Raw genomic sequence first — 14,477 nt, forward strand, 5'->3', positions numbered from 1 at the left:
GCCAATTATCAGTCGCATCTATATAGCACAGGTGAGAACCAATTATCAGTCACATCTATATTTAGCACAGGTGAGAGCCAATCACCAGTCACATCTATATATAGCACAGGTGAGAGCCAATCACCAGTCACATCTATATATAGCACAGGTGAGAGCCAATTATCAGTCGCATCTATATATAGCACAGGTGAGAGCCTATCACCAGTCACATCTATATATAGCACAGGTGAGAGCCAATTATCAGTCGCATCTATATATAGCACAGGTGAGAGCCTATCACCAGTCACATCTATGTATAGCACAGGTGAGAGCCAATTATCAGTCGCATCTATATATAGCACAGGTGAGAGCCTATCACCAGTCACATCTATATATAGCACAGGTGAGAGCCAATTATCAGTCACATCTATATCAGTGTTCTCCCCAGAATTTTTTTGCAGCCGGGTGGCATGAAATAGTAGCCGGGTGGCATGAAATAGTAGCCGGGTGGCATGAAAAAGTAGCCGGGTGGGGCGAAAGGAAAAAAGGCAGGGCCCGGTGCTTCTATGAGCAATTATGCTTACAGCATAGGAGGAGGTGAGCCGATGACAGCCGGGTGGTCAGCAAAACTAGCCGGGTGGAGCACCCAGCTAAAAGAGCCTGGGGAGAACACTGTGTATATATAGCACAGGTGAGAGCCAATTATCAGTCACATCTATATATAGCACAGGTGAGAGCCAATCACCAGTCACATCTATATATAGCACAGGTGAGAGCCAATTATCAGTCACATCTATATTTAGCACAGGTGAAAGCCAATCACCAGTCACATCTATATATAGCACAGGTGAGAGCCAATCACCAGTCACATCTATATATAGCACAGGTGAGAGCCAATTATCAGTCGCATCTATATATAGCACAGGTGAGAGCCAATCACCAGTCACATCTATATATAGCACAGGTGAGAGCCAATCACCAGTCACATCTATATATAGCACAGGTGAGAGCCAATCACCAGTCACATCTATGTATAGCACAGGTGAGAGCCAATTATCAGTCGCATCTATATATAGCACAGGTGAGAGCCAATTATCAGTCACATCTATATATAGCACAGGTGAGAGCCAATTATCAGTCGCATCTATATATAGCACAGGTGAGAGCCTATCACCAGTCACATCTATATATAGCACAGGTGAGAGCCAATTATCAGTCGCATCTATATATAGCACAGGTGAGAGCCAATTATCAGTCGCATCTATATATAGCACAGGTGAGAGCCAATCACCAATCACATCTATATATAGCACAGGTGAGAGCCAATCACCAGTCACCTCTATATATAGCACAGGTGAGAGCCAATTATCAGTCGCATCTATATATAGCACAGGTGAGAGCCAATCACCAGTCACATCTATATATAGCACAGGTGAGAGCCAATCACCAGTCACATCTATATATAGCACAGGTGAGAGCCAATCACCAGTCACATCTATATATAGCACAGGTGAGAACCAATTATCAGTCGCATCTATATATAGCACAGGTGAGAGCCAATTATCAGTCACATCTATATATAGCACAGGTGAGAGCCAATTATCAGTCGCATCTATATATAGCACAGGTGAGAGCCTATCACCAGTCACATCTATATATAGCACAGGTGAGAGCCAATCACCAGTCACATCTATATATAGCACAGGTGAGAGCCAATCACCAGTCACATCTATATATAGCACAGGTGACAGCCAATCACCAGTCACATCCATATATAGCACAGGTGAGAGCCAATTATCAGTCGCATCTATATATAGCACAGGTGAGAGCCAATTATCAGTCACATCTATATATAGCACAGGTGAGAGCCAATTATCAGTCGCATCTATATATAGCACAGGTGAGAGCCAATTATCAGTCACATCTATATATAGCACAGGTGAGAGCCATTTACCAGTCACATCTATATATAGCACAGGTGAGAGCCAATTATCAGTCACATCTATATTTAGCACAGGTGAAAGCCAATCACCAGTCACATCTATATATAGCACAGGTGAGAGCCAATCACCAGTCACATCTATATATAGCACAGGTGAGAGCCAATTATCAGTCGCATCTATATATAGCACAGGTGAGAGCCAATTATCAGTCGCATCTATATATAGCACAGGTGAGAGCCAATCACCAGTCACATCTATAAATAGCACAGGTGAGAGCCAATCACCAGTCACATCTATGTATAGCACAGGTGAGAGCCAATTATCAGTCGCATCTATATATAGCACAGGTGAGAGCCAATTATCAGTCACATCTATATATAGCACAGGTGAGAGCCAATTATCAGTCGCATCTATATATAGCACAGGTGAGAGCCTATCACCAGTCACATCTATATATAGCACAGGTGAGAGCCAATTATCAGTCGCATCTATATATAGCACAGGTGAGAGCCAATTATCAGTCGCATCTATATATAGCACAGGTGAGAGCCAATCACCAGTCACATCTATATATAGCACAGGTGAGAGCCAATCACCAGTCACCTCTATATATAGCACAGGTGAGAGCCAATTATCAGTCACATCTATATATAGCACAGGTGAGAGCCAATCACCAGTCACATCTATATATAGCACAGGTGAGAGTCAATCACCAGTCACATCTATATATAGCACAGGTGAGAGCCAATCACCAGTCACATCTATATATAGCACAGGTGAGAGCCAATTATCAGTCGCATCTATATATAGCACAGGTGAGAGCCAATTATCAGTCACATCTATATATAGCACAGGTGAGAGCCAATTATCAGTCGCATCTATATATAGCACAGGTGAGAGCCTATCACCAGTCACATCTATATATAGCACAGGTGAGAGCCAATCACCAGTCACATCTATATATAGCACAGGTGAGAGCCAATCACCAGTCACATCTATATATAGCACAGGTGAGAGCCAATCACCAGTCACATCTATATATAGCACAGGTGAGAGCAAATTATCAGTCGCATCTATATATAGCACAGGTGAGAGCCAATTATCAGTCACATCTATATATAGCACAGGTGAGAGCCAATTATCAGTCGCATCTATATATAGCACAGGTGAGAGCCTATCACCAGTCACATCTATATATAGCACAGGTGAGAGCCAATTATCAGTCACATCTATATATAGCACAGGTGAGAGCCAATCACCAGTCACATCTATATATAGCACAGGTGAGAGCCAATTATCAGTCGCATCTATATATAGCACAGGTGAGAGCCAATTATCAGTCACATCTATTTATAGCACAGGTGAGAGCCAATCACCAGTCACATCTATATATAGCACAGGTGAGAGCCAATCACCAGTCACATCTATATATAGCACAGGTGAGAGCCTATCATCAGTCGCATCTATATATAGCACAGGTGAGAGCCAATCACCAGTCACATCTATATATAGCACAGATGAGAGCCAATCACCAGTCACATCTATATATAGCACAGGTGAGAGCCAATCACCAGTCACATCTATATATAGCACAGGTGAGAGCCAATTATCAGTCGCATCTATATATAGCACAGGTGAGAGCCTATCACTAGTCACATCTATATATAGCACAGGTGAGAGCCAATTATCAGTCGCATCTATATATAGCACAGGTGAGAGCCAATTATCAGTCACATCTATTTATAGCACAGGTGAGAGCCAATCACCAGTCACATCTATATATAGCACAGATGAGAGCCAATTATCAGTCACATCTATTTATAGCACAGGTGAGAGCCAATTATCAGTCACATCTATTTATAGCACAGGTGAGAGCCTATCATCAGTCACATCTATATATAGCACAGGTGAGAGCCAATCACCAGTCACCTCTATATATAGCACAGGTGAGAGCCAATCACCACACAGTACCTAGGTTCTTGTTGTACTGCAGCTTGGGAAGCTGGGAAATCAGGAACAGGAAGTTGGTGATGGGGAAGAAAGACAGCTGCTTCGTGGTGACGTAGATCTGTAAGAGACAAAAATACAACAATAAAAGCTGCAAGTTATCCAGCTATTGCAACTGATGAGGGATGGTCAATGAGGCCATTATTGGATCAAATCATGTTGGTGAGAGGGAGCCTGTTTGTTTGATACAGTAGCACTGTACCCCGATATACCTTAATAAGACAGGTCAGGTGATAATGATCATTTTACATCACCTATGATTGTTTATCCCTATGCTGTGTTAAAGAGGCACTGTAGTGACCAGGGCTGGTTCTAGCCTTTCTGCTGCCTGAGGCAAACATGTGAGGATGCCCCATGCCCCCCCCCCCCCCCCTCGATTTGGAATGATCGCACGGCACCCGACAATTTACGCTGCTTCATTTAATGTTCTCACATGACACGCTGCAGCTCAACACAATAGCACATTGGCTGGCTGTGGGTCTGTGACAAACAAATTGCTCACTTGGAAGCTTGCCTGGTGCAGACTTGAGTATAAGTCTAGGGTGAGTTTTCAGCACATTTAGGGTGCTATAGAATGTGACTTATGAGTACATGCTGCATACAAAGTGGCAGAAAATGTTAATATGTCACCTTGTTGAGAGGATTATGTGTGCCGGCCGCCTCCAGGTAGGCTGTGATCTCGTACAGCAGGGTGTTCTCCTCCTTGGGGTACGGCAGAGACGGATCCTGGTAATGGGCCTTTATATCGGACAGGATGGCTCTGCAATGGATACAACAAAATCATCAATGACAGCTGATCGTCAGGACAAAGAAGAGTCTGGACTGTGCATAACGACCTAGAGAGGGTGCCAGAGAGGTGAGATCAGCCCATTTGATGAGCCACAGAGGGGAGACCTGCCTGGAACTGATAGCTATAATTGTTACTACCTAAACCAATGTGAGCTGCAGGTGCCCAGATACTTCCATGATGGGTGATGGGTGCCTTTAGAGTGTTTTAATAACAAAGAAAAATATTTCATAAAGTGCCACCACTCATCACTTCCAGAGCTGGGACAAGGACTTCCAGCACCAAAGGCTGAGACACCAAAGTGCGCCCCTCCGTCCCTCCCACCCCAGCTGTCACACACTGATTGCTATTAGACTAAGAGGCGCCCCAGGGCCCCCAACATCAATCAACACCTTAATCTCCAGCTATCTGTCTTGCAGTCACTGCCATGTATCCCATTTTCTTATTTATCTCTGCTCCAAACACAATAGGGGAATGATAGCTGAGCAAGTTTTGCGCCCCCCTCCTGCACTGCGCCCTGAGGCTGAAGCCTCTCTCGCCTCTGCCCTGATCACTTCCTGCGATGCCGCCCACTGTACTTGCGCCGGCCCCTCACTTCCGCTGCCTGAGGAACCTGCCTCACCCTGTCTCATGGTCGGCCTGGGCTGACTTTCTCATTGCATCAATTATCTGCTGTTTATACCAACCGTCCCTAAATACAAGCTTTCAATTACTCTGCTAAACCTTTGCGTACATTTAAAAAAGTCGCGGTCAAATTTCGGCGCGATTTATCGGGAGAAGAAAAATATCGTAATTTAGAAATATCGATAATTTAACATTTGTAATGTAAAAATCGATAATTCCTATTATTATTACATTTTTAAAACAAATGTGAGTTGAAAACAAAAATATAATAACGTTAAATATTGTAATGTAATTCAACAACACAGCTTAACCCAACACTACTCTCACACAGAACCCTCCCTTGGTGGTGCCTAACCCTAACCCCCCATGGTGGTTGCTAACCCTAAGTATACCTAACCTTACTCTGACACAGAACCCTCCCTGTACCTATCCCTAACCCCTAGACCCCCCTAGTGGTGCCTAACCCTAACCACCCCCCTGGTGGTGCCTAACCTTAAAACTCCCCTGGTGGTGCCTAACCCTAAACACCCCCTGGTGGTGCCTAACCCTAGCCACCCCCCTGGTGGTGCCTAACCCTAACCACCCCCCTGGTGGTGCCTAACCTTAAAACTCCCCTGGTGGTGCCTAACCCTAACAACCCCCCTGGTGGTGTCTAACCCTAAATTATCGTAAATACATCATATATTATTGTAAAATAGAAATGTCAAATATCGTTATTACATCCGTACAGTGAAATTTTATATTTTTGTAATTACAAAATTATCTGTATTTGGACAGAATTTGCTTACATTCCATCATTAAACATGTTCATTTACCGTTATTACATCAATAGACTTTTTAAGTTATCGTTATGACTCACATCGTTTTTCTTAATTTAGCGTTATGATATTCGTTCTGATATATTATCATAAACTTTAAATTACAGTTATTACCGATTCCACAACAAAATTAGGAATATTACCGAGTTTACTTTATCGATTTATGTAAAATATCGATTTTAGGCACTTGCGCCCAAACATATGCAAAATTGAGTGTAAATTTTAAAAAACCGATAATTAACATTAGAAATATAGCCGCGCCCAAATCTATTAGCGCTATTTTTAGCTGATTCGTAAACCTTTACCTTTGGATCTGGAGCTACTTATTTTTAGCTTTAGCGCATATTTTGGATCATTCTACAGCTGCGATTGGATAGATGGAATGTCTGTGATGCTTCCTATTGCCATGGTCTTGCATACAAACTATTTGCTTGCAATATACTGCACATGAATCATCCTGGATTGCCCTGCAAGCCTGCATCTTATCTTTCCACAACTGCGATTGGGTTTAGGGAATATCTGCATCCACAGCAATCCCCTCTATTGCTTTGCATAGGAGCTACTTGCTTACAACATACTGCATAAAGATTTGCTTTTGGATTATCCTGTATGATTATCTTGCACTATCCTACAACTGTGATTGAGTTTGAATATTTACACCTATAGTGCTTTTACTAATTACAACTGGACTCCAGCTCACAAACTTCATCAATTTACCTCTGCATCCTGCTTCTGAGCATATAAAAATGGACTGCCTGTAATCTGCATTAATTAATACTGATTAGTACTTAGACCTGTGGCTCTTTTGATGGCTGCATCTGGCTTACAGACAAATCAGTAGAGGTTGATTCACTAAGCTACACTGCTCAAGCAGCGCAGCTTAGTGCGGCAGCGCAAGTAAAATTTTTCAAAGTAGGCAAGCTACTGCTGTAGCATTCACTACTAACTTACTCACGCTCCTCCCAAAACTAACAGCTGCTGCAATTGTCCCTCTCTGGACCCTGTCAGGTCCAGTGACTTTGTAGAGCGAGATCACCGCACTTTCATTGGCCCAATAGGCTGCCTGTCACTGGACAGGCACCCTATTGGGCCAAAGTGCAAGGATCTCATTCCTACAAAGTGAATTAACCCCCAAGTCAGCGAGCTAATTGTACAAGCTGTGAGGGCTCATTCACACCACTGCGCGTCTGTGCGTTTTTTTCTGTTTCTGTTAACATTATGTGCTGAAAAAAAGCGGTCAGAATGAGGCCTTAGTCTGTATTTCTCCTGTCTGGGTAATAGCTGATGTTGCTGAAACCCAAGAGAAGCTGAAGACATGCCTGACACTTCTGCTGCCCGGCAGATCAACTGTATACACATCACCATGGCAACAGGGAAGTGAACCCTCTCCTGCACACTGTCCCAGTTTGAAACATACTGTATGGCTCTCACGGAATTACATTTTAAAATATGTGGCGTTTATGTCTCTCTCAGCCAAAAAGGTTCCTGACCCCTGTTCTATAGACTATTGGAGAGAGCCTTTTGCACGATAACTGACTTTTCAGATATAGTATTTTACAGTACATATTCATTTTGTGCCAATAATGTGGTTTTTTTTCTTTGGTCCCATAGTGTACTTTGCTGGGATTGGTTAGCTTTTTTTTTTTTTTTTTTAGCAATTTTGTATGTTCTTTATTCTTTATATTGCCTATGAATAAAGTTTGATAATTTTGATATGTACCAATGCCTTTCTTGCTTGTGTATAGGCCTCAGGCTTTTGGTTATATAGACCTTTTCTCAGAATATATCTATTTCCCTGGCCCTAACTTGCCTGTTTTCAACAAGCTGGATTGGGTAATTTTATAAAAGCACATGGCGATTATTAATGACTCTGCAGGTTCTCTTTTCTTAGCTGTACAGTGACAGCTTCCCCCAGTCCTGCCAATCTCTCAGTGAGTGATCTGCCGGTGTATGGGAGAGCAGGGAAGTTCCAGGTACTGTATATAAACTCTTTGCCATCAGTGAGTGAGTGAGAGATCTGCCTGTGTATCGGAGTACAGGGAAGTGCAGGAATATTAACTGTCTAAAGGTGCCCATTAACGGTACAATATTTACGGGATGATTACGGCACTTTCTGCATTCAAATAAAATCGTAAAATCCAACATTCCGATCGAAAAAAATTTCTATTCCAATCAACCATCAATTTTCTCCACATACTGTACAATCAGATTGTAAAAGTCGAATGGAAAAATTGCATCTGAGGGAAATATTGTACCATTAACCATTTATTCGTTGGCGTTGCCATTAGTGAGAGATCTGCCTGTGTATGGGAGGACAAGAAGGTTTATAAACGTTTTGGCTTACTTGTTGGCGTCACTGTCAGTGAGTGATCTGCCTGTGCAGAGCCGGGACAAGGTCCTCCAGCACCCAAGGCTGAGACACCAAAGTGCGCCCCTCCATCCCTCCCACCCCAGCTGTCACACACTGATTGCTATTAGACTGAGGCCACCCCCTCCTAACACCTTAATCTCTAGTTATCTGGCTTGCAGTCACTGCTATGTATCCCCTTTTCTTATTTCTTTCTGCTTCAAACACAATTAGGAATGACAGCTGAATGAATTGTGCGCCCCCTCCTACACTGCGCCCTGAGGCTGGAGCCTCTCCAGCCTATGCCTCGGCCCTGTGCCTGTGTATGGGAGGACAGAAATGTATATAAATATTTCGTCTTACTCATTGAAGTTCTCCAGAGCTGCAGCCAGATGTTTGGAATCAAATTTGCAGGAAAAGTTCAGCTCGTTGGCAATCTGCTGCCTCAGGATCTGCATCTGCCCCACCTGCATCCACACAATATATAATTGTGAACAATACAAGAAGATGAATCCTCTACACCACTCCCCCTACTGGTCATCAGGAAAATGGGCAAACATTTCTAAACATTTCATACCGTATTAAAAGACAAGCCCAATGAGCCAAGGCACAACTGACAAATGTATACAAAAGGTGGCCACACATCCCCTTTATTCCCCCACATTCTGCTTATCATAGACTATAGAGCTACCTACTAACCTTCATTATAGAATCCAGATAAGGAGTCCAGATCTTCTGAGTTTTGGCGATAGCAGCGGAGTAGATTTTAGAAGAGTTGGCTGTAAGGGAACATTATTAAGATCTTACATGTTATTTTAATACCCTAGGTCAATGCTTATTGTGTGGAATATATCACAATTCACAACTAACACATTTTTGTGCATTGCATATAAACTATACCGTATTTGCATTTTTCCATTCCCTTGATGGTTGGGTTTGCCATACTTACTTCCACATGAGCAGCACATGCTATTCATCTACAGACCAGTTAAATAGCAGGTGCTGCTGGGTAAGACCTCCTCCGTGATCTGTATGTTCGCTGCCAGTCTTTTTCCGGTCTTTGGAGGCTCTCGATCCCTCGGGTTAGATCGCCGTTCGTCACTTGATGACAGACGGGGATCTCACCATAGGAGTAGAGTACCACCCAAAGGACAGGAGGAAGAATTGCAGCGCTGGATACTGGGAAGGTGAGTAATGTGCAGGGCTGCTGCAGATCTCTCTGTGTATGATTTTTTCTGAGTGTTAGGGTCAGGGCCAGTTCTAGACTTATTGCTGCCTGAGGCAAACTTGTGAGGATACGCCGCCCCCCGATTTGGAAAGATCGCACAGCACCCCACAATTTACTCTGCTTCATGTCATGTTCTCACATGACATGCTGCAGCTCAACACAATAGCACACTGGCTAGCTCCATTCCTCCTCAGTCAGGACAACAGTGCCACCTCCACCCTTCTGCTGTGCAAGCCAAATGAAACACTGCTGCTCTCCTGCCTCCCCCCTCCTCACTCACTGTCAGACTCCTCACACAGCACAACCAGCTGCTTTTCCCCAAGGATGACCCCTTCACCTCGCTCTCCAGTCGCTTCTCCTCCTACTCTGACTGCATGCTGTAAGTGTATTCACACAGTACAAACATGCTGCCCCTGTAATCTCTGCGCCTTGCTTCATGAAAGAAGTGGTCCTAGTTAGAGTCTAAAAGTTCATGAGAATAGGTAACCACTTTTAGACCCTAAAATCCAGAAAGAATCGTATCGCCAGGGAGGTTAAACAGATATAAGTAGAGGCACACTAACACTATGACCTTTTACAACACAAGAATTACCAATAATCCCTTTCAGCGGGATGGCCACTTTCTGTAGAGGTCTCAGAATCTCCTGCATGCTTCTGTCCTTCAGGATTATCCTTGAATACAGCCTGAGAAAATTCTGTGTAGGAAGACAAGAAGGACTCTCACAAACAATAACAACAACAAAAACATCCCCAGTAAATATAAAGTCAATCAGGGACCAGAGATGTCACTTATGAATGATGGCACATAGTCATCAGTGATGGTCATGTCTAGGAGAACATATGGAGGAGCATGCATGGCGCCCATGGTGCTGTGGCGCCCATGGCACGAGCCCTGCCAGCACCCCTCTAAATACGCCTCTGGGCACATAGTCATCAGTGATGGTCATGTCTAGGAGAACATATGGAGGAGCATGTGATCAGTATGGTCAGGTGATAGATCGGTACCGTAAGTCTCTGATTTGTTAGTCACGATCATGTGCTAAAGCAGGATGTGATCACAGCAAATTGCAGCTTTGCAAATCTATCAGCTGATCAACCAAATCACATTCTCCTCCATGAGTTCTCCTAGACATGATAGCCATCAATGGTTACTATGCTGGACCTTGGTAAAGTCTTATTCAACTATTAGTGAAGTAGCTGGCACTTAAAGGGCACCTGAACTGAGAGGGATATGGAGGCTGCCATATTGATTTCCTTTTAAACAATACCGGTTTCTTGGCAGTTATGCTGATCTCTTTGCTGCAGTAGCGTCTGAATCATAATCCAGTCAAAACGTCAGTCAAACATCTGATCTTAATGCTTGTTCTGGGGCTATGGCGGAAAGTATTAGAGGCAAATGAGCAGCAGGACAGTCAGGCAATTTGCATAGTTTAAAAGCAAATAAATATGTCAGCCTCCATATCTTTCTCACTTTAGGTGTCCTTTAATGCCGATAGCCCCATTCAATTTGTTTCTCCAGAGAACAATGTAACCTCCTGACTACCACACGCACTTCTCTCCTTTTGCCCACTTGAGCATTCATATAGATCTTACCTGACAAAGAAAATCTCAATATAATTTTTGGGGACAGACAGGGCTCTCTTTTTGTGCAAAATCTTTCCTCCCGTGCATTAAACAGAGAAAATAGGTGAGAAACGGTCGGCACCTGAGGAGAGAACAAACTTGCAGCGCCTGTTCTCTTTATGCATTGCTGTGATTGCTGTGACTGGCTTGAGAGATGTTTTGTAGTGAGTGGATAGCGCTCTCGCCTTGCAGCTCTGGGTCTCCAGTTCAAATGCCGGTCAGGGCATAATCTGCACAGACTTTGTATTTTCTCCCAGTGTCTGCATGGGTTCTCTGGGTACTTCAGGTTCCCCCCACATCCAAAATGTACAGATGACTATGGTAGGATTAGATTGTGAGCTCCTCTGAGGACAGCCAGTGACATGACTATGTACTCTGTAAAGTGCTGCAGAAGATGTCAGCACTGTATAAATACACACACTCTTCACTTACTATGACTGAGCTCAGAATCAGGCCTGCAGAGCTAAACAGGATGTTTTATGGCTTCAGAGACTTGGGCAGAGATAATTACCTGCAGCTCCTTCACTATCATGAAGCACAGGAGTCTGTCCAGCCCATTCAAGCCGAACGTCCCCAGCGAGTCCTGGATCTCAGAGAAGAGGTGACTGTTGGTGACCTCCTGGTGAGTGCGCATGTCATACCACGTGTTCATCTGACCTATGTAACACGTCACTCTGCAAACAGAAGCCGTTTTACCAATTACAGAGGAACTTTACTGAATGCGATTCAATGATTACAATTGTTCTATTTTACAATTTTCATTTATAAAATTATTTACTCAGTGTTTGCCTAGTGTAAATTCTTTCCTCTCCCCGACTTCCTTATTGTATAATCTTCTATATTTACACTTGCACTGTATATATTATGAACCCCTTACACCCGATTCCCACCATTAGTTACCTTCTCAGTAGTTTATGGTCACCCCTATGGGGTTTGTTTACACCTCTGTGTAGGGACAACTAAAGGGATCAGACTGGCCATACTCACTTCATGTGTCCAGTTTTCATTGATCAGTTGTTGTTCCCTTCGTACCTCTACCGAGCTTATACAATTTTACTTGCTACAGTCTTGGCATACCCTATGACTGGGGGACCAGTGACCATACATTGTGGGGAACATATGGGTGGAAAAGCTACACCCCACCTTTGACAGAATGGTGGTGGTGGTGGTGGGGGGTCGGATCAGCAAAGACCTCCTCCCGATGCGGCCACAGGTCACTTTATCTGGGGCAGCTTAACAGTCCAGTGGTTTCCAAGCTAACCCTACTTTCCCTCAGGTCACCTTATCGCCCTATCAGTGACAACTGTGGTATTTTGTGAACCTAGTTCATCTATTTGTGTAAATATAGGTTAGGTCTTTTGACTAAAGGTGGCCACACACGATACAATAAAATGATCCGATTTTACGGCAATTTGATAAAAACGATCGGATCTCCTAAAAAAATAGAAAGCTTTTTTTTCATTCGACTGAAAAATCCGATCGGATTTCCCGGTTTTTTCTATTTTTATCTATCCGGAATGCCAGATATCTTTCTTCAATTTTTCTAAAGATTGTATGGTGTGTGTTAGATTGTCAATATATTAATATACACACCCAAGCAATTTTCTCAGAGTTTCCATTTATTTTTATCATACAGTACTTGGGGAAAAATTTAACTTAGGTGTGTGGTACATTGGTCATATTTTTGAAATGTTACAATCAGTCTCAAATTGATTGCAATTCTTAAATTGACCAGATATTTAAAAAAAATAAATTGTATGGTGTGTGGCCACCTTAAGTGAGATAATCTATGACCCCTCCCACCGTTATCCCATGAGGACTCACTTTGGGTCTGTTATTCTCAGGATCTCCCGGCACAGGCGGCCGATAAAGGTCACAGACTCGTCCACCGGAGGGAACTTGGGAATGGGGATGTGTGTGGATTGGTACATGCTCTGCCAGTCCTGGATCTGTTGGTGACCAAAGAAAAAAATAAATAGATAAAAGGGATTAGCGGCAATACAGGCAATACAGGGACCACAGGTCAAAACAAAATTCACAAAACGTACACAGTATCTCCAGAGGACAGAACAGACTGCTTAGTAGAGCGCCAAGTAGCGTGTCTGTATGTTTTACTGTGTACGTGGCTTTACATTTAAAGAGACACTGAAGTCTCAAAAAACCCATCTTTTTCTATAACAAATGTGTTTAATATGTTTATCCTAACTAAACCGCCGCATTCCCGCCGCTGTAATCTATCTAAATCCCCCCTAACTCGCCCTCCCTCCCCCTGCAAAATCCACGATTTCTTAGTCGTGGATTTTGCTGCCCTGTGCGCTTCCGTGTGAGCCAGAGCTATGAGCGGCGTATCTCCGACTCTCCCCCGCCCCTCTCAGTGAAGGAAGACAGGAGGGGCCGGGGAGAGGCGGCGATCCGGGCTGACAGAAGCGCTGAGAGGCAGAGCTGCGGCTCATAGCTCTGCCTCTCACGGAAGCGCAGCCCGGATTGCCCCCCGGCGAGTTAGGAGGGGATTTAGATAGTGTACAGCGGCGGGAATGCGGTGGTTTAGTTAGGGCTAACATATTTGTTAAATAAAAAGATGGTTTTTTTTGAGACTTCAGAGTCTCTTTAAGGAAGGCTGATTTCACTGTAAGCTAGACGAGGCCCCCCCCCCCCCCAACAAGTCTATGTAACGCAACACAAGATCATCATTGGAATCAAGCACAAATATTTTCTATAAGAAACAATGGGATTGTGGAAAGATTAGTCCCCCTGTCCTATGGCCAATAGTAAAAGGGACGCGGACCCTCTCTACCAGTCTCTCCATTGGCTACCAATTCCACAAAGGATCCAGTTTACATTCTTCCTCCATCATACGAAGCTCTGCATTAGTTGTCACCTCCCTAAATTTCCTTAATAATTCTTAGATACCATCACACCCGAAACCTTATGGGAGGGCAGATGAGTTCTGATGAGATCACATGATCTCATCGAGTGGGTGGGACTTCACATATACATTGATATCTTTTCATCTTTAACAGAGTAGAGCTCCTGAAATTATACCGGAGTGCCCCTCTAATGTAAAGTGCTGAGTAATATGTGACCCATGATAAAGAAGAAAAGATAATAAGACACACAATAA

General features: G+C 43.6%; 1 protein-coding gene across 1 annotated transcript in view; it reads right to left on the reverse strand.

The window, feature by feature from the left end:
• The window catches only part of WASHC5 (WASH complex subunit 5), a 69,248-nt gene that overhangs the window by 11,421 nt on the left and 43,350 nt on the right, over positions 1-14,477 (reverse strand). The window contains exons 20-26 of the mRNA XM_068238020.1: positions 13,181-13,305; positions 11,868-12,030; positions 10,326-10,428; positions 9,205-9,284; positions 8,869-8,972; positions 4,560-4,689; positions 3,894-3,990 (exon numbers count right to left, since the gene is read on the reverse strand). Coding sequence (XP_068094121.1) covers positions 3,894-3,990; positions 4,560-4,689; positions 8,869-8,972; positions 9,205-9,284; positions 10,326-10,428; positions 11,868-12,030; positions 13,181-13,305 — 802 coding nt within the window. The remainder of the gene's footprint in view (positions 1-3,893; positions 3,991-4,559; positions 4,690-8,868; positions 8,973-9,204; positions 9,285-10,325; positions 10,429-11,867; positions 12,031-13,180; positions 13,306-14,477) is intronic.

This window comes from Hyperolius riggenbachi, chromosome 5, assembly GCF_040937935.1.
Source record: "Hyperolius riggenbachi isolate aHypRig1 chromosome 5, aHypRig1.pri, whole genome shotgun sequence".
Classification (NCBI taxonomy): Eukaryota; Metazoa; Chordata; class Amphibia; order Anura; family Hyperoliidae; genus Hyperolius; species Hyperolius riggenbachi.